This window comes from Saimiri boliviensis, chromosome 10 (assembly GCF_048565385.1).
Source record: "Saimiri boliviensis isolate mSaiBol1 chromosome 10, mSaiBol1.pri, whole genome shotgun sequence".
Taxonomy (NCBI): Eukaryota; Metazoa; Chordata; class Mammalia; order Primates; family Cebidae; genus Saimiri; species Saimiri boliviensis.
In genome coordinates, this window is record NC_133458.1 from 112,660,753 (window position 1) to 112,687,182 (window position 26,430).

A 26,430-nucleotide genomic window follows, 5' to 3' on the forward strand; every position below is an offset into this window, starting at 1 on the left:
AGCCTTGCCCTGGAGAGCCCCTCTGTCCCTGCTGCCCCCACCTCCCCTGGCCGACTTCTGCCCTTCATGCCTATCCCTGAGCAGCAGCCCTACCCAGGCTGGGCTGTGGGTGCCAGCTGGTTATGGACATGCCACCTGAGCCCAAGCCAGGAGCCCCTGGATTCATTAGGCTATTTTAAGCACAGCTTCTTGGCCTGCACTCCCCTGGCCCCCAGCAGCTCAGCTACTGGTCATCTGCCACCTCCTAGAATGCTGATTGGCAGTTGGCTGGGGTGGGGGCTGGGAAAACACTGTTATAAAGCTGGGAGTGTTGGGGAACAGCCGTCCCTGTCCAGAGTCGTCTGTGGTCCCTGCTGCCACCATGGCCACCCACCGCCTCGTGATGGTCCGGCACGGTGAGAGTACATGGAATCAGGAGAACCGTTTCTGTGGCTGGTTCGATGCAGAGCTGAGTGAGAAGGGGGCTGAGGAGGCCAAGCGGGGAGCCAAGGCCATCAAGGACGCCAAGATAGAGTTTGACATCTGCTACACGTCAGTGCTGAAGCGGGCCATCCGCACCCTCTGGGCCATCCTGGACATCACGGACCAGATGTGGCTGCCTGTGGTGCGCACTTGGCGCCTCAATGAGCGGCACTACGGGGGCCTCACGGGCCTCAACAAGGCGGAAACAGCTGCCAAGCACGGAGAAGAGCAGGTGAAGATCTGGAGGCGCTCCTTCGACATCCCGCCGCCCCCCATGGATGACAAACACCCCTACTACAACGCCATTAGCAAGGTAGGCTGCCTCCACTGGGAAGGCCTCTGGGAGGCTGTGGGGTGGGGAGTCGGGCAGGGGTCCGCTGTCTTGGGAGGGAAAGCAGTGTGCCTGTGTCCTCCAGGAGCGTCGGTATGCAGGCTTGAAGCCTGGGGAACTACCCACCTGCGAAAGCCTCAAGGACACCATTGCCCGGGCCCTGCCCTTCTGGAACGAGGAGATCGTTCCCCAGATCAAGGCCGGCAAGCGAGTGCTCATCGCAGCCCATGGGAACAGTCTGCGGGGCATCGTCAAGCACCTGGAAGGTGAGGCCCCCCTTGGGAACCCAGGTAGGGCGGGTAGGCGGCAGCCCTGGCTGGCTTCTCATCTCAGCAAGTGCTCCTGCTGGCCCAGGCCACTATCTAGGCATAGGGTTCCACACTGTTCACTGAAAAGGGAGAGCTGAGGAGCCATTTTTTAGTTCTGTGAAACTTTCCTCATTTCTGTGTAACTGGGACATAATCCACAGGGGTTGACTGCACTTGAAACTAGCTGTATCCGAAGGCAGACAGGCTCCAAAGGTGGCATCTGCCCAGGGCCAGCCAGCCAGGAAATGGAGGGGCTGGGCTCAGTGCATCTGGCTCCAAATCCCAACTTTCCGTGGGGCCCTGGACAAGCCACTTCCGTCTCTGGGCCTCTGCCTTTTCTGGGGTGGCAGGGAGCTCCCAGGGCTCCCCCTGGTACTGCCTCCTGATGTAGGTTTGAACCCCTTGCAGGGCCCTCCCCCATCAGGTCCTCAGAATTCCTGCATGAGCCCCACCACCCATCTCCCTCTGGACTTCGTCTCTGGGCAAAGGAAGGACCAATCAAAAGCAGGGTGCGAGACTTTGGAGTGGCCAGACTCCAGGCGTAGAGCTGGGGCTCCCACTGAAGAGCAAGGGACAAATGGGCCCAGGATGTATGGGTATAGGGTGGCCTCGCCCACAGTGACAGGCCCCTCCACTCCACCTCCCACCTTAATATTCTCAAACAGCAGGGCAGTCTAAATTAGCATCTTAATGCCCTTCAAGCTTGTTGAGTCCTGGAAAGGCTAGAAGGGTGTACCCCAAACCTTCTGCTCCTGGGGCCAATGGGCAGCTGACCAGGGCACCCAGATCGGCAGGTCCTGGAGACCGGGCCAGCCCCAAGCCTGCCTGTTCCACACATGGACACCTGGCACCTAGCACTGGAGCCAGGCAGAGGGAAGGACCAACTGCCTCCTCTCCCTTTTGGGGGCTTCATGCAGCCCGATGGCCCTCCCACAGCTTGGTATTTTGGTGGTGAATGTGAAGGGATTTCAGTGGAGTGGAGGAGCCGGACTCCCCAGAGAACATTCTCTTAAACCCTCCTGCACAGAGCGGGGGTGGAGAGGTTCGAATACCAAAGGTCGAGCTGCTATTCCCAGCTCGGGGGCTGCAGGAGGCAGGCAGGGTCGGGTTTCGGACCAGGCACTGCCTCCCTCTCCCTTCTCCAGCTCCACTGGGCACTTGCTCCTCTGTTCAGGATGTCTAGAATTTAGAGCACTTTAGAAACTAAAGGGGGAATATTCTTCCTGACCCTCAACTTTAGTCTGGCTGGAGTCACACTGGGCTGAGGGGACTGTGGACAGCACCATCACAGGTCACAGCCACTTGGGTGGGACTAGTCACCATTTCTTTCGCCACTGGGCTATTTCTGTAGGCTGCTTGGTCTAACTCAGTTACGCGTTGACCTTTAGGGACACTTCTGTGGCCTTGCTCTCAGGGCTGGGAGGGTTGGTGCCAGGGGAACTGGCTCTGTGGCCCATAAATGTCACACAGTGTCTGCTGTGTGAACAGGCTGGGTACAGAGGGGCTAAGGACACCTGTTCCTCCGGCACAGGGATGTCAGACCAGGCGATCATGGAGCTGAACCTGCCCACAGGGATCCCCATTGTGTATGAGCTGAACAACGAGCTGAAGCCCACCAAGCCCATGCAGTTCCTGGGTGACGAGGAAACGGTGCGGAAGGCCATGGAGGCTGTGGCTGCCCAGGGCAAGGCCAAGTGAGGGGTGGGCCTGGGCAATAAAGGCACCTCCTCCCAGTCTGGAGTACAGTGCAGCCGGGCACGCCAGGCTCACCCACTATCAGCTGTGGGGACTCCAGAACAAGGGGTGCAGCCATCCACCCTCCCCCACTCCATGCCTGTGTCACCAGGGGCATGAGCCTAGTTAGTACCCACTCCTAGTCATCAGGACACTGAGCCAGGGCTGCAACCACTCCATGAGTTTGCAGTCAGCACAAGCCCGTGGTGACCCTGAACCTTCAGAGCTTCTTGGTAACTATACTGTAGAACTGCCATGCTTGGGGCCCGTTAGAGAGAAGAGGCCAAGTGACCCAGGCCCCCCCCTGGGGAGCTAGGACCACAGCCAGGGCATGGCTTCCCAGTTAACTTGCTGCAGAGGACAGGTGGTCCTCGGCTGTCCCTGCAACCCCAGGGAGCACCTGGAGCCCTGCCTCCTGGCTGGGGACAGGCAAGCCCACAGGGGGCCTCAAAGCTGGCAACAGCCCAAACCTGGGTCTTCCATGGGAGTGGAGAGGAAGTTCCCTCTTCATGGGAGAGGCACCAGGAAGCCCTGGCAAAAAGGGGAAAGTACAGGAAGGCCGGGAGCAGGGTTGGGCTCCATGCAGCCTTCACCCCAGGCACCAGCAGGTGATACCGTGAGTCAAGCATGTCCGCCTAGCAGCCCTGGGGCCCAGAGGAACCTAATTCCCTGGATGCTCCGTGGGTGCCAGGTACCTCACACCACACACAGCATGCCATCCCCTGTAGGCAGAGGATCCCCGAGGCACAGAGCAGGGCGGGCCTTGGCCTCTCCCAGAGAAAATGGAAGGCAGGAAGGCTCCAACCTCAGTCCCATCTTAACATTTATGCCTCTTCCTGGTGGCTGATCATCAGCTGCAATCTCAGGGTGAGGGCGCTCACCCCAGACACAAAGCAGAGGCAGACCCCCGGCAGGCAGGGGCGGAGGGGAGCGGGGGCTGTTCCCACATAGGAGCATTCAGGCTACAGCAGGGCGGGTCACAGCTGCAAGCCTGTGTAGACCAAACTGGCAATTCATGGTCCAAAAGCATATTTGTTCTTCAGAGACATGGATGAACTGGGACAGAAAATAGGGGAAGACAACAGGCCAAGGCCACTCAGTGTTACTGTTCCTGAAGTCAGAGTCCGTTGAGGCACACACTGGAGCCAGCAGGCATCGAGTGAGCCACGTGGAGGAACACGTTGTGTCTGCTGTTTTCAATACCCAGGGTGGGAGCTTGGCCATTCCCATAGCCCAGGCAGAGGGACAGAGAAATGGAGTGGGGAGCACAGAGCAGGCTCCAACAAGACAACCTCTCTGCTGCCAAACCACCATGATCCACTCTTACTTTGGTCACTAACTCCGCTAAAAACAATTCTCTAAGTTCACTGTTCCCAAGGGTCATTCTAAGCTGTGGTGGCCACCACCCCTTAGACGCAAGAGAAAAAGAAAAAGGCAAATAAATGCAGAAGGCAGCCAGAGCCTCCCAGATGGCCCTGCTCAGGACCCGTCCCCCCAGCTTGGTAGCGGCCACTCAGAGGTCACCAGAGGGCTGGCCACAGGTGGAGCTTGGCTCAATATCCTGTCAGAGGCAAGAGCCAAGCTCTCTGGGAGGGTTGGGAGGATGCAGGAAGGGTGTTTGGGAATCACCAGGTCATTGCTGCATTTGGGGTAACGGGCAGAGTCTGCCAAGCCAGAGGGAGCCCTGAGGCCCCATCCTCACTGGGGTTCCCATTCCTGGAAGAATGCCAACTCCCAGGCCTCCTCTTCCAGCAAGAAGGAAGCCAGGTCTGAGAGGGAAAAGGCAAGACGTGCCCTCGGCCTCACTCAATGAGCTCCACGTAGTTGGCAGGGAACATGCCAAAGTGGCCGTCCGGCCCATAGCCACGCCACCAGCCTTCGTCGATCACCTCGATGCCCGTGATGAGGTTCTCAGGGTCAAAGGAGATCTCTGTATCATCAGCTGCAAAGAGGACGAGCCCAGATGCACGTCAGGGGCTCCCTCCCACATCCCACCTGCTCAGGCAGCCCGCGGCAGCCCCACCCTCCTGCAGCACAGCTCACTGCAGCTCTGGTTCCCCCTCAGAAACACCCCTGCTACCCTGCTAAGCTTTGGCCAACACTGTACCCTGTCCCAGTGCAGCTCTGGTGACCACACCCCCAGGGCACACCCTCCTACAGAGCATTCCTGAAAAGGGCTGGACACGTACCAGCCTGCTCCGTGGGGAGCCTCTGCCCCATTCCCCAAAGCCTCCACCCAGGGACGCCTGAGGAACCAGTATTCAGGCCTGGCCCACCTCCCTGTTCAGACCCCATATTCTATGACAAGGATGGCAACCGGGATTCACATCAGCGGCCAGCAAGTAGCTACGAGGAGCACGTGGGGAGGGCTGTGCTGTGCAAGACACTCCACCACAGTCACCCCCACTCCAGAGGTGCTTCTATCTCTAAACACACCGCCCACCCTCCTGTCTTCTCTTCCTGACACCCCCTGGAGCCATCCTCCCATAAAACCCCAGACCCTCTTGTCTCCTAACCTCAGGACCTTGTGGACCATGCCAGCCAGGCCAGGGCACCTTACCTGCCTGGTAGTCATACAGGGCACGAGCACAGAGCCCTTGCCCACTGAGCCCCTGGCCCTGCATGTGGTGGTCAGTGTGCTCAGAGCCGGCACCTTGCTGCTGCACCTGCCCAGGGATGACAAAGGTGTTACCCCAGACTCAGCCCTTACACCCAATCGCTGCTCTGTCCCACATGGCTCAGTTCAAGCTGGGAGTATGCAGAGGGCAGGCAGTCTACAGGCTCGAGGGCTGCTGCTGTCCCCACCCTACCAGAGTACAGAAGCCACAGGACGGTGCACAAATCCTCCAGCCATGGGCCACAAGGCCCTCTCCCCACCCAGCACCTCCTATAGACTGGTGCTTACTCTGACAATTTATAGCACAGGACTGCTCCAAAAATGCATGTGCTTTAAAACCTGGGATCTGGGGAGCATGCCCCCAGAAAACTCAGGCACCCCGTGATACGTGTTCTTGAGTATGCAGCCCTTTCCTGGCCCCAGCGCCACTGCAGAAACCCACCAATGGGGGCTCCTCGTAGAAGGTCTCCTGCTCTGGGGGTTCCTCATACACAGCCTCCTCTTCTGCCTGCACCAGACATGCAGGAGTGCTGGGCACCGGCTCCTCATGGAGATCTGCACCAGGGAACACAGTAGGTTCTCACTCCCACACATCCCCCTTCTCCACCACTGTCCTCCAGGGTCCCCATGGAGTGACAAGCGCCTTGCCTGCCCTGGGCCTTGAGACGGTGGCAGCTGGCTCTCTGCTGAAGTGAGTCTCTGGTTGGGTGAGCTGCTTTTGTAGGAAGGGGCTCCTCAGCTTGCCTGCAAACCCAAGTAAACACACACATCACTTCAGAAACACTACCTGCTGAAACACACACACACACACACACACACACACACACACACACACACACCCTCCACACTCCAACCTGGTATACTCAAGGCAGTCTCAAGGAGCTTGCTCAGGCTAGTGCAGAACAGACACCCCAGGACTATGTGTTATGTGGTGACCTGGTAGACAGTGCAGCCCAGTATCTTTTGGAGGCCAAACTGGTGACCAGCGTAGTCACTGATGAGGTCAAGGGCCCCAAGTGTGCCTCCTCCTCACTCACTCATCCCTGTCACCGATACATCTGTCACTAGGCTCGGGGGAGCCCACATAGGACCCCAGGCTCCCCCTCAGCCTGCTGCTGCCTTGTGGCCAGGCCTAGAGGGAGGTCTCACCTGGCTGAGGACTGGAGACGGAGGTGGTGGACATGGCCCTCTCCTTCTGCTTGAAAATCTCCCGTGGGTGCACAGCAGACTCCTGCGGGGAAGCACGTGTCATCCCCTGCAGTGGGAAACTTTCACCGCTTCTCCCCAGGTCACAGCTGCTTTAGCTGTTGGCCAGGTAGCCCCTCAAAGGTGAGTGTGGGGCTAAGAGGCAAAACATGTCCTCAGGTGAAAAGTCATTTAAAAATAAAAAGTAATTTTAAAAAAGAAAGTAAAATACAGAAGCTGAGAGGTTCATAGGGCCTCCTCCAGGACCAGGTGCGGTCCATGCTGGAGGCTTCCACCCTTGGCTTTCCTCTCTTGAGGTGCCCAGATGTCAACCTGCCCTAGCTGAGAGCAGGGTGGCCCCTGCCCCGGTCTGGGCTAGGCCCTCAGTCTGAGATCAGGGACTTCTATGTGTGGCCAGGACAGGCCCAAACAAGTAGAGCACCCCCATCTTACCTGCTCATCTCGGTTCCTTGAAACCACTTCTTGCTGCTGCTCCCAGGTCCTGCTGGGAAGGGCCGGGTGGGGCACAGCTGAGGCACAGCCACAGCCTCTCAGGCCACACTGCTCAGTCCTCCTCGCATCCGCGGGATGGAGCAGGTGCCCAGCAACACCCCGGGGTGGGTTCCCCAGTCCAGCCCCCACCTCTGTCTCACCTCTGGGGGCTGGCCTCGCCACCCTGCTCCTGATAGCGCTGCTCCCGGCGTGCAGCCTCACGCAGCTCACGCTCCCGGCGCTCCTGCTCCAGCTGCCGCTGCGCCTCCTCGGCCCGCCGCTTTTCCTCCAGCCGACGGTTCTCTTCCTCCTTCTGTGGGGAGAGCCACTGCCCACTCAGCCCTGTGCTAACACTTTAGCCTCATCCCCTGTCCACGACTGGGCTTTAGGCACATAGCCAAAGGCGGGCAACAGAGCCAGTCACTCGTTAGCCTTGTGCCTTCACCTACCCGAGCCTCAGTGTGACCATCTGTAATGGGCACCAAGGAGAGCAGATGCTGCATGAGCTCGCTTGCGAGGAAAGCTGAGCCACAGCAGGCAGAACACTCCCACGTGCCTGGCACGCCCGGGGCAGCACTCACCTCTGCTTTGGCCCAGAAGCTGTCTTTACCAACCCTTTTAATCTCAGACACAGCATTGGTCTTCTGGTATACAGAGCCCTGTAGGGACAGCACTCATTAGAGACCTGAACCCAGGTGGAAGCCCAGGCCCACAGGCACCAGAGGAGAGAAGTCACTACATTCGCAACAACACAGGGGAGGGCTGCCAGGACTGGACCCAGCAGTGGCAACACAGCGCTGCCCAGTGACCCTCAAGGAGACACACCCCAAGATGACCTGAAAGAAGCCCAGGACACTGCCCCAACGGGGAGGCTCAATCCCAAACACTGGAGGGGTCTCTGGTGGTCTCTGGCCCTCATAGATGGGGGCCAGGGCAAGAAAGGATGTGCCAGTGTCATGATCTTGGGGGCACCTGCCTATCACAGCCATGCATCCTGCAGGGCCTCCATTCTGACCACACAGGGTGGGCTCCAGATGAGGGCTCTGGAACAGCTAGTCCAATCCCCAGGCAAGGTCAGAGGGCTACTCCTGCTCATCTAATCAGTGGACACCCACCACAGCTCAGGGGTGACCTTCTGCAGAAACTAGGCAGGCAAGTGCCCAACCAGCCTGGTTGCTGGAAAGTGCACACTCTTGGCCCCCTGCCCTCAGAGCCCGAACAAGAAAAGGGCTGGCGATGGACAGGCAGCACTCACCACTGGGGCCTGGGGCCCCGCGTCCTGGAAGTGGCCACTCTCTTTGTGAAAGCTGTAGTTGGCACCTGAAGCCTTGGCCACCTTCTCCATGATGCACTCAGGCTCCACATCCTCCTCGGCCCGTGCGTTGATGGTCACGTGGGCCCCCTGCAGCAGGAGCAGCACTTGAAAAAAAGGCTTTGCAAGCCCAGGAGAAGAGGGGGCAAACTCCTGTCAGTCCACACAGCACAGGCCACCACTACACCACACGGGACTGGAATCAGGAAACCAGAAGGTGCCTGCCTGGCTGCTGAGAACCGAGACACAAGTTCCCCACAAGGGCTCAAACAAACCAACTTGGAGCAAACCCTTCATACTTGCCCCAGCTCATGTGGGACTCTTGCCCTCCATGTGATATCCAGTAGTTCCTTCTATAGCTGTATATATTCCCTGCTGCATATCAGTAGATGACCCAGGCATGATTTGCATCAAAGGCTTTCCTTCTAATCAACGAAAACTAATTTTAAATGCCACCTGGAAACCACAAAAGACCCTGAATAGCTAAAGCAATCCTAAGCAAAAAGAACAAAGTTGGAGTCTTCATGCTACCTGATTTAAAATTAAACTACAAAGCTATAGTAATCAAAATAGCACAATACTGGCATAAACACACACACAGAGAACAATGGAAACTAACAGAGCACCCAGAAATAAGTCCACACACTTACAAGAATGCAAAGTAGTACAGCCATTATAAAAACTGTGTCTTTTTGTTTTTTGGTTTTTTTGAGACGGAGTCTCACTCTGTCGCCCAGGCTGCAGTGCAGTGGCACAATCTCAGCTCACTGCAACCTCCTCCTCCTGGGTTCAAGAGATTCTTCTGCCTCAGCCTCCTGAGTAGCTGGGATTACAGGTGCCTGCCACCACGCCTGGCTAATTGAATTTTTTTTTAGTAGAGATGGAGTTTCATCTTGTTGGCCAGGCTGGTCTCAGATGATCCACCCGCCTTGGCCTCCCAAAATGCTGGATTACAGGCATAAGCCACCACGCACAGCCAACAGTATAGTTTTTAAAACAGTATTTTCGTTCTACTAAAAATATAACTACCATATGATCTAACAGTCCCACTGCTGGGGATATATCCAACTCTGGTGTTCTGCACTATTAACAACAGCCAAAATATGGAATCAACCTAAATGTCCATCAGTGGATGAAAGGGTAAAGAACATGTAGTATGCAAACATGAAGGAATATTATTCAGCCATAAAACAGAATGACACCCTGTCACTTGCAGCAACATGGATGGAAATGGAGGTCATTATGTTAAGGGAAATAAGCCAGGCACAGAAGACAAATATTGCATGTTCTCACTCATAGGTGGGAACTAAAAGAGTGGGTATCCTGGAGGGAAAGAGAATGGTGGTTACCAGGGGCTGGGAAGGGCATGGAAGAGAGAAAATGAAGAGAAGTTGCTTAACAGATATAAAAATACAGTTAAATAGAAGGAACAAATTTTAGTATTCAATAGTATAGAAGGTAAATTACAGTTTGTTTGTTTGTTTGGAGACGGAATTTTGCCCTTGATGCCCAGGCTGGAGTGCAATGGCGCCATCTCGGCTCAGCACAACTTCCGCGTCCTGGGTTTAAGTGATTCTCCCATCTCAGCCTCCCGAGTAGTTGGGATTACAGGCATGTGCCACCACGCTTAGCTAAGTTTTTGTATTAGAGATGGGGTTTCTCCATGTTGGTCAGTCTGGTTTCAAACTCCCACCTCAGGTGATTCGCCTGCCTCAGTCTCCCAAAGTGCTGGGATTACAGGCATGAGCCACCACACCCAGTGGGAAATTACAGTTAACAATAATTTATTGTGTATTTCAAATTAGCTAGAAGAGAAAAACTGTAATGTTCCCAACACAAAGAAAAGTGTATTACTATACAGGTTGAGCATCCCTAACGTAAAATTCTGAAATCCAAACTGCTCCAATGAACATTTTCTTTAAGCATCATGTCAGCACTCAAAACATTTCAGATTCTGGAGAATTTCGGATTTTGGATGCTGAACTGGTTAAGTATATAATGCAAATATTCCAAAATCTAAAAAAATCCAAAACATTTTTGGTCCTACGCATTTCAGATAAAGGATACTCAAACCTCTATACTCGATAAGCTGGGAATTCTCTTATCAGTTCCTAGATGGAAACTGAGGTATAGCTGAAGAAATGTCGGCAGAACCAGATATCAAAATTCTGAATCTCCTTTGCCAAAAGAAATGCAATCAGAGAAATGCAAAAAGTTACCTGACAAGTAACCAGTAAATGCTTTTGCTACAAATATTTTTTAAAATTTAAAAAGGTTCTATTATAGGACTGACACGAATCCATGTAGAAATGGGCTGGAAAGGAATGCATCAAAGGGCATGTGCGTGCTAAGGTGGTGGGCGCTCTCCCCTTCCTCCAAATCCTGATGGTATTACTAAGCTGTTTAGAGGGATCATAAAACAAAACAGAACCAGGGCCCAGCCTTCCCACTGCACCAGCTCCATCATGGTCCTTCACCCTGCCCCGAGGCCAGCCTGTAGCTGGCTCTGGCCACATCCTGACCTCTCATGCACTTGCTGATCAAGAGTGAAGCAGCCTCCGGTGACGCCCTGAAGGGCAGCAGAGAGCATTAGTCATGAGCACACTCCTGACTCCAGTTCTGATTCCCGCTCGCTCACACCCAGGAACCTGGGAGACGTCAAGCCTGTGAGGCCTGTGCCCAGTGGAGCAGGCCTTGCCTGGCCTCACCTTCAGGAAGTTGGCCATGGTACTGACGTGGCTGGCACAGGCTCCTTTCCGCACATCATTCACACCCTCGCCTGTCTGCAACACAAGAATGCCCAGAATGACCCAGGCCTCCCCCAAAGCCACTTCCCTCCCCTGAGAACCCAGTATCTACCCTGTGTCCCAGAAAAGAGAAAACTGAAACACCCAAGGCAGAACCTATTCTGACTGTGTCACACAGGTAAGTTCCCATGCCTCCAAGGGGCTCATGCACACTCTCTGAGCAGGATTGCTACTGGCTTCCACTGCAGAGGGGGTTTCATGAGTTTTTTGGGTTTTTTTTTTTTTTTTTGGAGACAGAGTCTCACTCTCTCACCCAGGCTGGAGTGCAGTGGCACAATCTCGGCTTACTGCAACCTTCGCCTACCGGGTTCAAGCAATTCTCCTGCCTCAGCCTCCCAAGTAGCTGGGACTATAGGTGCGTGCTGCTATGCCCGGCTAATTTTTTGTATTTATAATGGAGTTTCACCACGTTGCCCAGGCTAGTCTCAAAACTCCTGAGCTCAGGCGATCCACCCACCTCGGCCTCCCAAAGTGCTAGGATTACAGGCGTGAGCCACTGCGCCCGGCCTTCATGAGTCTTCTTGATCTCCACCAAGGGATCAAAAAGGCCCTGTCCCTGCACTCCCAGGCTCCTAAACACTCCCTCAGGCTCTCTACTCCATCAAAACAACCACCCTCAAGAGGACGGGGCAAGGACTCCCTGGGAATGCTTTTACTCCATTTTGTAGAAAGAACTCTAGGCTTGGAGGGTGAATTCTGCATAGCAAAGCCACAGTTATTCCTTGGACCACAATGACTCTATCAACTACTCTGCTCATTCACCAGCTCAGAGCTGTTCTGTTGATAGTAGATCAAAGTCATGCCAGTAAAACACTCTGTTCCTGACGTCAAGACAAAACAGGAAAGAAGACGATGGGGTTTCCTGGGTCACACCTAGATGAAATGGGCTCTACATACCCAGTTGATGAGGACAAATTTGGGTAGTCCAGAGTTGGGGTCCTTCACTCTGCAGAAGGCGTACATCACCTTCCCACTGTTGAGCTCCTCCACCATCTCCTCCAGACCTCCCTCTGCAGCAGAGTCACAAGGAAGGTAAGGCGTGGCCCTGACATTCCCTGCTGGCCCTTGTCCCACCAGGAAGGGAAGCCGAGCTGCCTTTAAACCAGGGCTTCTCACCTCTACCTGTATCAGAATCTTTCTAGGAGTATGTTTAAAATCAGAGTCCTGGGTACCACCCCCACTAAACCGACTGATGAGGGCTGGGTGGGACCCAGGAGTCTGCAATTCTGACAAGCACCTCAGGTAATTTTTTTTACCCACACTCGTTTAAAAACCACTTCTCTAAATCCAGAGGTAATTCTGGAAAGAAAAATAGGGTCATTTCCATGGCAAACCAGTCACCAGTCTTCCAAATGGAGGATCTCTATGTCAAAATTTTATAGTTGCCTCAACCTTGCAAAGGGGACCCAAATAGCAGGGCCTGTGGAGTCACCCCTCCCTGCATCTGTGTCTGCTCAGGCTCCAGGCCCGCCCAGACGGCCAAACCAGATGGAAAGCCCTGCAGTGGTATAACTGGCTCAGCCCTCACAGACTCTCAGACAGAAGAGAGGGTGATGGGAGCGGGGGGAGCACTGGAGTGGGCAGCTCTAAACAGTTCTCCCCTGCCACTGAGGCTTAGCCCCCACAAGCTTTCCCAGGTTATAAGGAGGAGGAGCTGATGAGGTGTTCTAGCTACAGGGCTCTGTGCATGGAGGCGGTCATGAGTCTCCACTCTGGGGACAGCAACTTGTGGAGTTTGTGGCAGAGCCCTGTCCTACGCCACTGGGAATGGTGACAGGAAACCTGAGTTGCTGATCCCTGCAACTCCCAGTCACCTGATACACCACATGTCTACTGTTCAATGGTGATCCTTCTAGAAACAGTACACCTCCTGAAAAGGTTGTGAAAGGAAGGGGCTTTCTACCAACAACAGCCACCAAACCGTGGCGAAGACACTCTGAGCACTCATTGAACAATGAAGCCGTGTCCAGCTCAGGACAGAGGAAGAGCAGTCAGGGGTGTCAGCTGGGGGCCCACAGGTCACACTCTGACCCAGCCTATCCTGACAACCTCTGCCCTATGCTGGCCAAGAGTCTGTCCTTCCTGTAGAGACCCCCAGAGCCTCTCCTGTGACTATCTGTAGCGATACTGCCCCTCCCAGTGGGGATGGGGGCCCCTGCAAGCACTTGGCATTCAGCTCTCCCCAAGTAGACACAGAGAAAGCACTTCCCTGCACCCTGAAGGGAGGAGAGCCGAGGAGGAGTGTTTTCATTTACACATATCTGAAACCTAAAGCCTGCCAGAAGTTGCCAGTGAGCACTGGAAACCCCATGTGGCTTGGTGGACCAAAACAGCTGAGTGCTCTGGCCCCGAGTCCTGCCAGCTCACGTCCTGATCAGGGGGCCAGGGAATCCCCAGTGGAGTTAATGCAGGGTGGGTCTGCAGGAGGCAGGCTCCAGCCCACTTCCCACCCTCAGTGGAAGAAGGTGTTGAGCTACTGGCAGAGGCCACCAGTGTGATAAGAGTCCCCTTCTTCCTGTGCAAGAGGTGAAATGCCAGCTGAGATGGACTGCTGATGGTCACAATCCCCTCTCCTTTGCACACCTCACCCCCTACCTCCTGGTGTCCCCAAGTCCATTTGGAGTCATACTCACCGCCTGTGCCAGCCACGCGGATGTCATTGCTATTGCCTTCATAGGTAAAGAGAGCCCTGAAATGAAACACAAGTGAGTTCTGTGGCTAGCATCTTGGGTTCCGTCTCTCCACACTGCACCTACCATGGCTTCCCACTATACCCCAAAGAGCTTGGGCTGACACTAACACTGTGAGCAGACATGGGCCTGTTCTCGATTTGCTCTGACCCACTAGGCAGGTTCTCAGTAGGCAACTATGCAGCCTTCTCAGCTCCGCAGCTGGCATGATGCTGGCCTGACTTACCATGGGGTGGGGGGAGCACACATCTACTGTGAGGAAAACATGAGCTGTGGAGTTTCGCAACAACAGCTATACAGTCATGTGTCAAATATTCACCTGGCCACCAGGTATATGGATTTGAAGAGACAAAACATACATATTCCTGAACCCAGAGCATCCATAAGGAGAAGCAAGTTGGAGAATACAAGCACTGGACCCCTTGGAAGGCTGCCCACCACTCCTGTGCATGTCTGCCCTGGCTCCAGTGAAGCCTGGCGGGTAGGGTAGTAGGTCCTTCCAGGCTTGAGACTCTTTGGTAAACACACACTTCTACAGGTTGTGTTCATCAGAAACCACAAGGCAATGCCACAACATGAAATCACACAGTTAAAACCATGAACCTGCCAAGCCCTTCACAGACAGGTCCCCATGAGCAAGTTTTCTATCTAGCAGAGCCTTATCTCTTCATGGGTGACATGGGGCCATGGCTTTCTTTTTCTGTAAGATTAATTATTCCTAAGAACTCTGGGCCAGGCATGGTGGCTCAGGCCTGTAATCCCAGCACTTTGGGAGGCTGAGGCAGGAAGATCGCATGAGCCCAGGAGTTTGAGACCAGTCTGGGCAACATGGTAGGACCCTGTCTCTACCAAAAATAAAAATCAGCCAGGCATGGTGGCACATGTCTGTGGTCCCAACTATTTGGGAGACTGAGGTGGGAGGATTGTTTAAGCCTGGGAGGTTGAAGCTGCAGTGAGCCATGATGATGCCATTGTACTCCAGCCCAGGCAATAGAGCAAAACTCCAACTCTTAAAAAACAAAACAAAAAAAACCTTGGAAAAGATTCATTCTGGTTTATAAACTTGTGCCCCAGCGGAAAGAAGTGGTCTCTGTAAAAAGTAATCTGTGTGAGGGGTTCCCTGTAGTACACTTAAAACCAGCTATTAGCACAAACCTTGCAGCAACTCAACATCCCCAGCAGGGTTGCTGGACATGGGTTGGGAGCACTGACCCACTGAACTGCAAGTCAAAGGCAAAACCCAGTCCGGTGTGTGTCATCTCCCCAGCCTCTAAAGCACAGGCCTGCTGAGGCGGGCCAGACAGAAGCTCCAGTCCGACAGGAACCAAATCAGCTTCAACTTGGCTTCCCTAGGGCTTTGCCAATGCCACTGGGTAGAAATGCTTATGTCTGAGAAAGATGGAAGACATTAGACCCAGGCCCGGTGGATATGGTTGGGAAGGAGGAAACAGGCCACCAGGAAAGAGCCACTGCTGAACCGGTGAGGAGACGGAATACAGAAGGAGAGAAACACTGAACAAGAAACACTCAGAGAAAAGGAACTAGAGAAAAGACCACAGAGAAACAAGAGAAAGATTTGAGAGATGGCACACTACCAGCGAGAGCCGGTGGAACTCCCTGGAGGAAAAAAGCCCATTCCTCTTGATGGTCACAAAGCCCTGGCTGCCAGAAGACAGTTGAGCTGGCACAAGCAGCAGGGAACAGAAGATGGCAGCTCAACCCAGCTCTTGCAAGAAGGGACTCAGCCAGCTGTGGTGGCTCACGCCTGTAATCCCAACACTTTGGGAGGCTGAGGTGGGCAAATCAACTGAGGTCAGGAGTTTGAGACCATCCTGGCCAACATGAGAAACCTTGTCTCTACTAAAAATACACAATTAGCCGGGCATGGTGGCGCACACCTGTGATCCCAGCTACTCGGGAGGCTGAGGCAGGAGAATCACTTGAACCTGGGAGGCTGCAGTGAGCTAAGATCATGCCACTGCACTCCAGCCTGGGCAACAAGAGTGAAACTCCTCTCAAAAAAAAAAAAAAAAAAAAATGGGGAGGACTCGGCAGCTAATAAGACCCAAGCTCAGTGCCTGCCACCTACCTCTCTGATTTCATTACCCTCTACCCCAGGCCACCTTTAAGAATGTTCCCAGCTGCCAGGCGTAGTGGCTCACATCTGTAATCCCCACACTTTGGGAAGCCAAGGTGGGCGGATCACGAGGTCAGGAGTTCAAGACGGGCCTGGCCAACATAGTGAAACTCAGTCTCTACTAAAAATCCAAAAAGTTAGCCAGGCATGGTGGCAGGCACCTATAATCCCAGCTACTCGGGAGGCTGAGGCAGGAGAATCGCTTGAACCTGGGAGGCAGAGGCTGCAGTAAGCCAAGATCTCGCCATCGCAGTCCAGCCCAGGCAACAGTGCAAGACTCCATCTCAAAAAAAAAGTAATAATAAAATAAGAATGTTCCCAGTTCAGAGGCTCTTTCCCACTTCAGAGGCCCTTTGAAAGAAGGGCAAAGGAAGTTTCAAATCAACATGAAAAAACATGGTGCACTGGCCTCTGAATAGCAAGGAATATGGAGTGTCAAGCATTTTATAATTCAATCATTCCTTCCGAAAATAAGTACGTGGAGCCTACTGCTTACTAGAGACAGGAATGAAGCTATGAACAATCCCTAAAAGGTCTTGCCCAAGGAACTTACTCTCTAATGAAAAAAAAAACACACACACACACCTAGCACTAATATACTATCAGAGAGTGAAGCAGGTGCAGGAGGTGAAACATGAACCAGGTGAGAACAATAAGATCCAAGACGGAGAGCTGATGTCATGGCGGCTCCCCACTCTATATGGCCTTTCCAATGCCAGCACTGTGTGTGTGTGAAACCTCTTATGACCCACCAAATTAGAGACCACCTCTTCTTCCTCTGATACCTCTACCACTTTTTCTGTACGACTCTCAGTCCACCCTTCATCTAAGCATCTGCTATACATAACAACTGTGCCTCAGGCACCAAGGACAAAGAGAAGGCCCACCCCTTCTAGTAAGAGATAAAGGTGACAAGAAAAGTCATAAGGATTTCCAGCATGTTGTGTGGGTATGTCTCTGAAGGAAGTCAAACAGAAAGATGGGAAAAAGTGCCTACAGACAGGAAGCTAAGAATCAAGAAAGGCCTGTCTGAGAAGGCAACCTCAGAGCAGCCAAGAAGTGAAGGCTGGGGAGCTACCTGGGACCATGTGGAAGACGTGTGCTCTATGCAGAGGACACAGCAGAGCGAGGATCCTGAAGAGGAACCAGCTTGTAAGTTTGAGGAAGAGAAATAAAGCCAGAATGGTGACAAACAGGTGTGGCCACAGTGTGGTAAATGAGAGGGGTGGTAGGTTCTGGGTCATCAGCAGAGCAAGGAGTCTAGGCTTTATTTAATGTGCAACAGGAAGCCACTGCAGAGTTACAGGCACGGAAGTGACATGGTCCAGATATTTTTCCGCAGTGTGCGGAATATGCCACACAGTATCTGCTGAGTAACTACCTTAATGGCTGTGACAATGCGGATGGAGGCCAATGGGTTATGCTGCTGAGTGACACAACCTATAGTGGTGCAGGAGCCTGGAGGTAGGGAGGGGGCAGGGCATGGCTGTCTGGGCAGATGAGTCCAGCGACAGGTTCTCCATGCACAGGCACTTTCAGTTAGGTGCCTCTTCCTCAAATCTTACAAGCTGGTAGGTTCTGACTTTGTGAGGGCAAAGAGGCTCCATTACCCTCATGAGGGACAGAGAGTAGATGGGGTGTGTTTAAATGTGAAGCCAGGAGCGGTAGCAGACAGCTCCGGTAAGCAGTCCAAAGAAAGGCTAGGAACACAGGAGGTCTGAAGAGGGAAGCCCAAACTGCCAGATGGGCTGCGAGGCATCATCCCAAACCAGTGATGGTTCCTGAGAAGACTGATGATGAAGAGAGACCTAGAAGGGAAATAGATCAGGAGGGCCAGGAGGCTCCTAGGTAAGTTGGCAAGGGCAAAGAGAATGATCAAGAGCATGTAGAGAAGCAAAATCTTTAATTGGGCAGGGCTGGAGAGGGGCAAAGATTCTTCTGGGTTCTAAAGCCAAAAGGTATCATGTGGACATGAAAATGGAGCACTCACTGCAGATACCTTTGACTGGGTTTGAAGTACAGAAGGGGTCTAAGAGAAACAGAAACAGGAATAGGAGAGAGGCAAAACAGGGGGTTGACATCTAGGGACTCTCCTTAGAAAAAGAACAGTGACTGACATGTGGGTAAATTTTCTGAGGGATTATAAAGCTGGCAGAAAACCCTACCAAGGAAGTGATGAGACACGCTTCTTTAGATGCCTCCCAAACAGAAGATGTGCTGTTTGGCACAAGTGCCATCCAGGGACCCCAGACCTGATAGGAGAGTCTACAGAGACCCCACAGACCCAAGCAACTGGTGTTCTAAAGCTCTTCCCCTAATGGCCCCGGGGCTGAGGAAAAGGCACAGCTACAACATCATCAGTATCACAACAGTACACTGTATAAAAGCTGCTCTGTGCTGGGCACTGGGGAAGTGCAGAAGAGACGAGAAAGCACTTAGAAAAGTGGAGATGGCCCCCACACAAGAGGAAGACTCAGTCGGGAGGGCCTCAGTGCTGACCACGGCGTGGCCCCTCCACGACTCTGCCTCCAATGCCCAGTTTCTATTCCCCAAAGTTGGTCACCTTAGCCCACCATACTCAGCATATTTCTCAGAACTGGAATTTCCCAAAACCGTTCACTAAAAACAATTAAGCAAAGGGGAAAGTGAGGATATACTGGGTGGCGGGGGGAAAATGGGACCTTTTCCCAAATAGATAGCAAGCCTCCTACTTTCGTACATCTTCCCATGGCTCAGGCACAGGGAATAGTACACTTTTTGGAGAAACGGAAGTTCTGAAGTCCACGTTCACAAAGAACCAAGAACCCAGATCCCAGAGCTCCTCATCTGAAGCCCTCCCAGAGCAAGGCTCACGTTCCCAGCCCGGCTGCCAGACCGCTCTCAACGTCCCATCCCTGAACACAGCGTTTGCAAGAAACCGGACATGGCTTCCGCCTTCTTAGGGAGGGCTGTGCAGGACCCCCTTCTCCAGGGAAGTCCCAAGGCTGGAAAGAAGAGCCTGGCGAAGCTAGCAAGCACAATCAGGCCGAGGATCCAACATGGAAGCCCGCGGAGCCCACACTGGGTGGCGAGCGGCAGGGGGAGGGGCAGGACTCACTGGGTGCCCCCCAAGCCGGGTTTAACCTGTCCACAATCGGCGGGGCAAGGGGTGACGAAGGTGAGACAGCACTCCCGCTGCGGCGTGGAGGGGAGAGCCAGGTCAGCCCCCGGCCACCTGCGGCGGCGCCACTCCGCGCTGGAGCTCCGGCTCCCCCCGCGTCCCCGGTTCGCCCCAGACAGACCCACCCCCGTGGCAGCCCCGGCCCGACCCCGGCCCGCCTCGCCGCCCACCAGTCAGTTGGGGACTTCTCGGTGACCACCCGCACGTAGGCCTCCTGCAGCGCCGGCCCGTTCCGGCTTAGATTCGCCGCCATGGCCGGCCCGGCTGTCTCCGCGCCGCCGCTGCCGCTTCCGGGCCGTACTGCCCCTTGACAGCAGCAAAGCCTCGCCTCCAACAACCGGAAACCGCCCCCGCCCCATGGCCGGAAGCGGAAATGGCAGGGGCCGGCTGCACTCGCGGGTCCTCGCTGGGTGCCTGGACGGCGGATCTAGCATCCGGGGCCCGCGAACGCTGAAGGACGAGAGGGAAAAGAGGACCCTGCCTTCCGCTTGTCCTCAGGGAGGGATCCTGGGGCGAGGCCTGGCGCGTCTTCTGGTCCCACCCAGCCGGCGACTCGACTTGGAAGCCTGGCGGAGGGGACCCGGTTCAGCCCGCTGGTAGCTGCTCTCACAGCACTGTGCTCATTCTTTTCTAATACTTCTTACGTCAGTGCGCTTATTTGAGAGATCTTGGGTTCACTGCAGTCTCCCTCCAGACGACATCTTCAGCCTGTTTGTGGACCCTCCGGTTTGATCTGTGATTTAAACATGCATAAATGTATGAATACACGAATAAATGAGTGCTAAGTGACGATCGCACCGATACAGACCTAACCGAAAGTGTCTTTGTGCCTTCTCACTCTCACCTGAGTTTCTCCCTCTGCAGTTTGATCGAGGCCAGGGTAGTGGAGGCATGAAGAGAACCTGTCTGTGCTTCACCAGCACATCTGGGATCGTCACCCCTAGAAGGTGTCAATCTGCTTCCCTCCTCCAGGGAGCACCAGTTGTTTCCATCCACAAATCTGCCAAATCTACACTGACTGAACTAGCTGCTTACCTGCGTGATAGGGAAATATGCCAAAGCCCAAGGCAGCTCACAGCTTCTTTCACTGCCATGGAGAACAACCCCCTACCTCCTTAAAATACAAATCCACAGTCCCTTAAGCCCAGATGTGCTTTGGAATTCAATCTAAGATTTCAGAAAAGTTATACCATGTATGTCCTGTATACTCTGTAAGCCCTTATCACAGAATCTGGAGCAGGAAATGGTAATCAGACATGTTCATACTTTTGCTGTGATAATGTGTGAATAATCAGCTAAGTGGAATATAAGACTCTAAATATTCTCATAGCAATTAAGGTTGGTTTTTGCTACCAAATGAACCACCAAAATCTTAAGGTGTTTGGGTCTGGATGGTGCAGATAAAGTCTTGTGGATTTAATTTGAACAAAAATGTTCATTTGTTATGTCCATTTTTCTTTCTGTTGACATCATTGTTGCTTGTTATCTTGTTTGTTTTGTGCTGCTATAACAAAGTACCACGGACTATGTAATTACATAGAACCGAAATTTATTTCCTCACAGTTCTGGAGGCTGTGAAGTCCAAGATCATGGCACTAGTATCTGGTGAGGGGCTTCTTGCTGCATCATAATTTGGTGAAAGGGCAAAGAGGATGAGAGAGAGACAAAAAGGGGCCAAATTCATTATTTTATAATAAACAGGAGAATATGGGCTGGAAGCAGGGAACCTAACGCTGACTTACACTAATCTAGAACCAAATTAAAAGAAAAATGCCAACTTAAGGACTAAGTAACAAAAGGACTAGAGGCTACTCCCTTTGTGACTGCCCCCACGTTTTTCTGCATGGCAGATGAAAAATTGAAAGTGCCTTTAATTGGTCCCCTCCTACAACCAGTTATGCTCCTCATAGGCCAAGTCTTCCTTTGCATAGTAGTGTAACTTTGTAACTTCACTTCCGCCTTTCCACAATCAATCAGAAGTTTGCGTAGGGCGTAACTTTCTAATTTCACTTCAGGGGCTGATGTCCCTACTCTCAACCAATCAGACTGATTTGGGGCCACTACTTTATTTACACTGGATGTACACCAAATAACCAATGGGAAACCTCTACAAGATATTTAAACCCCAGAAAATTCTCTAACCAAGTTCTTGAGCCTCTTGCTCAGGCCACTCCCACCCTGTAGAGTGTACCTTCATTTTCAGTAAATCTCTGCTTTTGTTACTTCATTCTTTCCTTGCTATGTTCATGCATTTTGTTCAATTCTTTCTTCAGGACACCAAGAACCTGGACATACTCCATGGGTAATAAACCCACTCCCAAGATAACGGCATTAATCCATTCATGAGGGCCTAATCACCTCCCACCTCCTGCCACTCAACACCATCACATTGGAGATAAGTCTCTAAGACATGAACTTTGGTGGACACATTCAAACCATAGCACTTGTCTTACAGGCAGAAGCTCTGACATTTCCGAGAGAACAATAACTTCATCCCAACCTGGAGAAGTCTCAGGTTGTGACAAGATATCCTTTCTCTTCAGGAGTCCATTCTGCAGCCTTCACCCCTCCTTTGAATTCATCCTGGATCTTCTTTTCAATCTTTTCTCTTTTCCACAGTGCAGGTCTCCCTGCTTCTTTACTCTGACTTCACTACTGTGTTTACATCAGAAAAAGTGAATTTGCATAAATAGGGGCTCTCCAGGTCTCCTAAATTTCAATCTTTTCCCCCCTTACTTCGGTAACATCTCTGCTTATTTTTCCTTCGGACCAGGCCCTCAGGTGACTTTCTGGCTCCTAGTACCTCTGCCCCCAATCTCCATATTCTGGAGGAGTTTGGCCATCAGTCTTATGGTTCTTCTACTCTCTTCTCTTTGGGGAACATGTCTTTTTTTTCTTCTTCATCTGGGGATACTCCTAGTTAATCAGCTTCCTGTTGTCGGGTTCCTTTACCCACTTGGCCACCAGTCCCAGGTGGAAGCCCTGGGAGGTCTGGGAGCACTTTTCAAATTTTAGTCGACCTGAGGAGAAGCTACCCTTACCTGAAACCAGGTCGTACAGGCCGAAGACGCAGGTCTCTGTGTTCTGGAATCAGATCAGCTCAGTGAGGTGAACATGCTCCTGGTAAAGAAGACTATGAGGAGTCATCTCCGGTGGTGAGAAGGTTAAGGAATCAGGATTCTGCTTCCTGTTGTAGTGTGTGGAAACCTGTTTCAGCTTGATGGGCCAGGGAAGCCTCAGAAGAAGTAACTAACCCTGGAGTAGAGACTGGGTTCTGAGGTAGGAGCCAGCCTAATTGGTCTGAGAAATGGGACACAGGGAGGAGAAGCCAAGGGAAAGGCTTTGGGTTTTATTCTAGGTGTAATGGAATCCCTGATAGGTTTTAAAGAGGAGAGGATGTGACTTGTGTGTATGTGTGTGTGTATATAAATATGTATATATACGTGTATATATATATGTATATATGTGTGTATATAAATGTATATATAATTGTGTATGTACATATATATATATATTTAATTGTATTTTTTTGGAGACAGAGTCTCACTCTGTTGCCCAGGCTGAAGTGCAGTGGCACAATCTCGGTTCACTGAATGAAACCTCCACTTCCAGGGTTCAATTGATTCTCCTGCTTTAGCCTCGTGAGTAGCTGAGACATGCCTGGCTAAGCAAGGCTGTATATTTTAATTGGGAAGTTTAAACTCTTTTTTTTTTTTTTTGAGATGGAGTTTCGCTCGTTACCCAGGCTGGAGTGCAATGGAGCGATCTCGGCTCACCGCAACCTCCGCCTCCTGGGTTCAGGCAATTCTCCTGCCTCAGCCTCCTGAGTAGCTGGGATTACAGGCACGCGCCACCATGTCCAGCTAATTTTTTGTATTTTTAGTAGAGACAGGGTTTCACCATGTTGACCAGGTTGGTCTCGATCTCTTGACCTTGTGATCCACCCGCCTCGGCCTCCCAAAGTGCTGGGATTACAGGCTTTAGCCACTGCGCCCGGCCTGGGAAGTTTAAACTCTTTACATTCAAGGTTGTTATTGATGAGTGAGGACTTATTCCTATCATGTTGTCAATTGGTTTCTGATTGTTTTATATGTCATTTGTTTCTGTTTTCCTCTTGAAAAAAATTTTTTTTTTAATTTGCTTTCTATTCTTTTCTTTTCCTTTTTATTGTAAGAGACAGAGTCTCACTACATTGCCTTGGCTAGTCGTCTCAAAATCTTGACTTTAAGCAATTCTCTCACCTCAGCCTTCCAAAGTGGGGGATTACAGGGATGAGTCACCATGCCTGGTCCCTTTCTTCTCTTATCTTTTGAGATTTGGTGGTTTTCTGCGATGATAATGCTTGATTTCTTTCTCATTTGTGTATCTAGTCTATCAGTGACTTTTATACTTTTGGATGCTTTTTTTTTTTTTTTTTTTGAGGCGGAGTTTCGCTCTCGTTACCCAGGCTGGAGTGCAATGGCGTGATCTCGGCTCACCGCAACCTCCGCCTCCTGGGTTCAGGCAATTCTCCTGCCTCAGCCTCCTAAGTAGCTGGGATTACAGGCACGAGCCACCATGCCCAGCTAATTTTTTGTATTTTTAGTAGAGACGGGGTTTCACCATGTTGACCAGGATGGTCTCGATCTCTCGACCTCGTGATCCACCCGCCTCGGCCTCCCAAAGTGCTGGGATTACAGGCTTGAGCCACCGCGCCCGGCCTTTGGATGCTTTCTTTCCATAATTCCCTTTTCCTCCTACCATATCTTGCATATGGCAAGGTCTCAATCAATGCTTTGATACCACTTAACATAACTGGAAAGTGATTGTGATAATTGGCTAGCTGCAAGTCTTTCTCAGAAGACCAGCCCTTTGAGCCATTGTGGGTGGGCTAGGGGTTAGCAGGGTTGAGAGGCCAGCTACAAATGGCTCTGCTGTTGCCCTCCAACATGGAGCCCAGCTGAGCATCTGCCTTCAAGAGGAGATCTGATGCAGGTAGCTGGATACCAGCAAACACACCTGTCTGGGGGCATGGGAGAAGATGAGAAGGATGGGAAGGAAGTAGATGTTTTATTTATTTATTTATTTAAGATGGGATTTCACCGTATTGTTCAGGCTGGTCTTGAACTCCCAACCTCAGGTGATCTGCCTGCCTTGGCCTCCAAAGTGCTTGGATTACAGGTGTGAGCCACCACGCCCGGCCCAGTATATGTATTTTTAAAGAAATCATTGACTTCTGATGGGTGGTTGGCAGATTTTTTGTTTTTTTAAGATGGGGTTTCACCATGTTGGCCAGGCTGGTCTTGAACTCCTGACCTCAGGTGATCCACCCATTTTGGCCTCCCAAAGTGCTAGGATTACAGGTGTAAGCCACTGCGCCTGGCATGCAGATTTTTTTTTTTTTAACAGCTTTTTTGTTTTTTGTTTTTGTTTTGGTTTTGGTTTTTTTGGTGTTTTTTTTTTTTTTTTTTTTTTTTGAGACAGTTTCACTCTTGTTGCCCAGGCTGGAATGCAATGGTGCGATCTCGGCTCACTGCAACCTCCGCCTCCTGGGTTCAGGCAATTCTCCTGCCTCAGCCTCCTGAGTAGCTGGGATTACAGGCACACGCCACCATGCCCAGCTAATTTTTTGTATTTTTAGTAGAGACGGGGTTTCACCACGTTGACCAGGATGGTCTCGATCTCTCGACCTCGTGATCCACCCGCCTCGGCCTCCCAAAGTGCTGGGATTACAGGCTTGAGCCACCACGCCCAGCTGTTTTTTTGTTTTGTTTTGTTTTGTTTTTTGTTTTGTTTTTTTCAGAAAGTTTCTCTGTCACCAGGCAAAGACCAGGAGGGTGGGAACAGGAAAACCAGAAAACAGGTCAAGGGAGAACAAGTCCCTTTTCTTCTCACCAGTGAACAGCAGGTGAGGGAGCAGCCTCTAGGAGGAATGCTACTCAGGATGGGCTTGCTGCCTGCATGGCATGAGGGTGCTGTCTTGCAGGTGCTGGCAGCCACAATCTCCATTATGGCTAGATTCAATACAGGTCCAGACCTTTCCTGACACTGCTGGAGAGGAAATGTGTGTCACGGTCTGAAGAGACAGCCATGGGGAATGGAAGCATGGGAAGAAGGGGTGGGGAGAGGAGGAGAGATAAGTGGTTCTATGCTAATCTTAGGGTTCCTTCTCTACACTTTTGGGTACCAGGGACAAACCCTATCAAAGGAATTCTGCAGACAGTCTTGGAAGCACCTTCTCTGACACTTAAGGCTTTTTCCTGAATTTCAGAGACAGAAACCTACCCATCCTTGAGCAACTGCAGTGAGGCAGTGTGGAATTCTGTGCTGATATACTGCTCAGCTGTGAGCTACCAGGTCGGTTGGAAATTTGCATTGACATTTTAATCCCTTATCCTAAGATTTTGGCTCATTGCTATGTTCTTGGAACTCCTGGATCTTTCTGGATTCCGATAGTGGATCAAAATCTCAGCTTCATTCAGCAAACCCAGAAGCTTCTGGGGGAGAGTTAACGGTCATTTGTTCATCATGGATCAACTGTTTAAGATCAAGCACCTTTCTGATCTCTGTGGTACACAGAGAAAAAAACACATTACTCTGCAGTTGGCTTCTCAGATCTTCTATCTAGTTGCCAACCTGGGACTCTCCTTGGAAGCATGGCTTCTGCACACATTGGTTACAGTGGCTTACATTGACTGTACCACAGTGGCTCCTAAAACAAGGTTTTTGACCTCAGGAGCCTGTTCTTCAGGCTGATCTGAGCCCCTTGAAGGTATGGCAAGCAGGTGACATTACTGCCCAGGAGATTTGCTGAGAGCTCTGGAAGGTACAAAGCACCTCAGGCTTCAATGGGTGTGTGAATCTTTACCACAAATCCCAAAGGGCTGATTTGACTTTCTCTATTACATATATCCAACAGAGACAGCAGGCTTGGGAAATTTTGACTGGACTCAGAAAATTCACCAGTTTCTTGGGAGTCATAACCTATTACGCTTGAAAGACTAGAGCATGGTTATTCCCCAACACCAATTTGGGCCTGAATTTTCCCATCTGACCTGTCTGTAACAAGTGAATCAGTCCCACCTTCCTTGATCACATGAGTAAAGTGTTCTGTGATGCTTGGCTGCAGGTGCACTGTGACAACTGTCTTCATGAAGCACATGATCTCAGGCTCCAGATGGCATTGCTGCTCAGTACAGCCGTATGCTGACAGCCC

General features: G+C 51.9%; 2 protein-coding genes across 4 annotated transcripts; one reads left to right on the forward strand and one right to left on the reverse strand.

Annotated features, from left to right (window-relative positions):
- Positions 1–361: 361 nt before the first annotated feature.
- Positions 362–2,834, forward strand: PGAM2 (phosphoglycerate mutase 2). The gene is made up of 3 exons (XM_003930775.4): positions 362–775; positions 879–1,059; positions 2,633–2,834. The coding sequence occupies exons 1-3, from the start codon at positions 362–364 to the stop codon at positions 2,797–2,799; spliced, it is 762 nt and encodes a 253-aa protein (XP_003930824.1). The 3' UTR covers positions 2,800–2,834.
- Positions 2,835–3,847: 1,013 nt separating this feature from the next.
- DBNL (drebrin like) lies at positions 3,848–19,567 on the reverse strand. 3 transcript variants are annotated; one of them, XM_039462046.2, is made up of 13 exons: positions 19,406–19,565; positions 13,882–13,937; positions 12,146–12,258; positions 11,150–11,224; positions 8,385–8,531; positions 7,711–7,788; positions 7,291–7,442; positions 7,091–7,139; positions 6,602–6,683; positions 6,101–6,196; positions 5,895–6,007; positions 5,396–5,501; positions 3,848–4,777 (listed from the first exon to the last, which is right to left on the reverse strand). In XM_039462046.2, the coding sequence occupies exons 1-13, from the start codon at positions 19,486–19,488 to the stop codon at positions 4,638–4,640; spliced, it is 1,290 nt and encodes a 429-aa protein (XP_039317980.2). In that variant the 5' UTR covers positions 19,489–19,565; the 3' UTR covers positions 3,848–4,637. The 3 variants fall into 3 exon arrangements, with proteins under 3 accessions (XP_039317980.2, XP_039317979.2, XP_039317981.2); XM_039462045.2 differs by having other exon boundaries at positions 7,091–7,142; XM_039462047.2 differs by lacking the exon at positions 11,150–11,224 and having other exon boundaries at positions 7,091–7,142; positions 19,406–19,567.
- Between the last annotated feature and the right edge of the window lie 6,863 nt (positions 19,568–26,430).

Coding starts and splice junctions, on each gene's coding strand:
- DBNL (XM_039462045.2), bottom strand. CDS start 19,488: ATGGCGGCGAATCTAAGCCGGAACGGGCCGGCGCTGCAGGAGGCCTAC. Junction 11,225..12,145: donor AATTTGTCCTCATCAACTGG/GTATGTAGAGCC, acceptor CTTGTGTTGCAG/ACAGGCGAGGGTGTGAATGA. Junction 8,532..11,149: donor CCATGGCCAACTTCCTGAAG/GTGAGGCCAGGC, acceptor CTCCTGCTGCAG/GGGGCCCACGTGACCATCAA.
- PGAM2 (XM_003930775.4), top strand. CDS start 362: ATGGCCACCCACCGCCTCGTGATGGTCCGGCACGGTGAGAGTACATGG. Junction 776..878: donor ACTACAACGCCATTAGCAAG/GTAGGCTGCCTC, acceptor TGTGTCCTCCAG/GAGCGTCGGTATGCAGGCTT. Junction 1,060..2,632: donor CATCGTCAAGCACCTGGAAG/GTGAGGCCCCCC, acceptor CCTCCGGCACAG/GGATGTCAGACCAGGCGATC.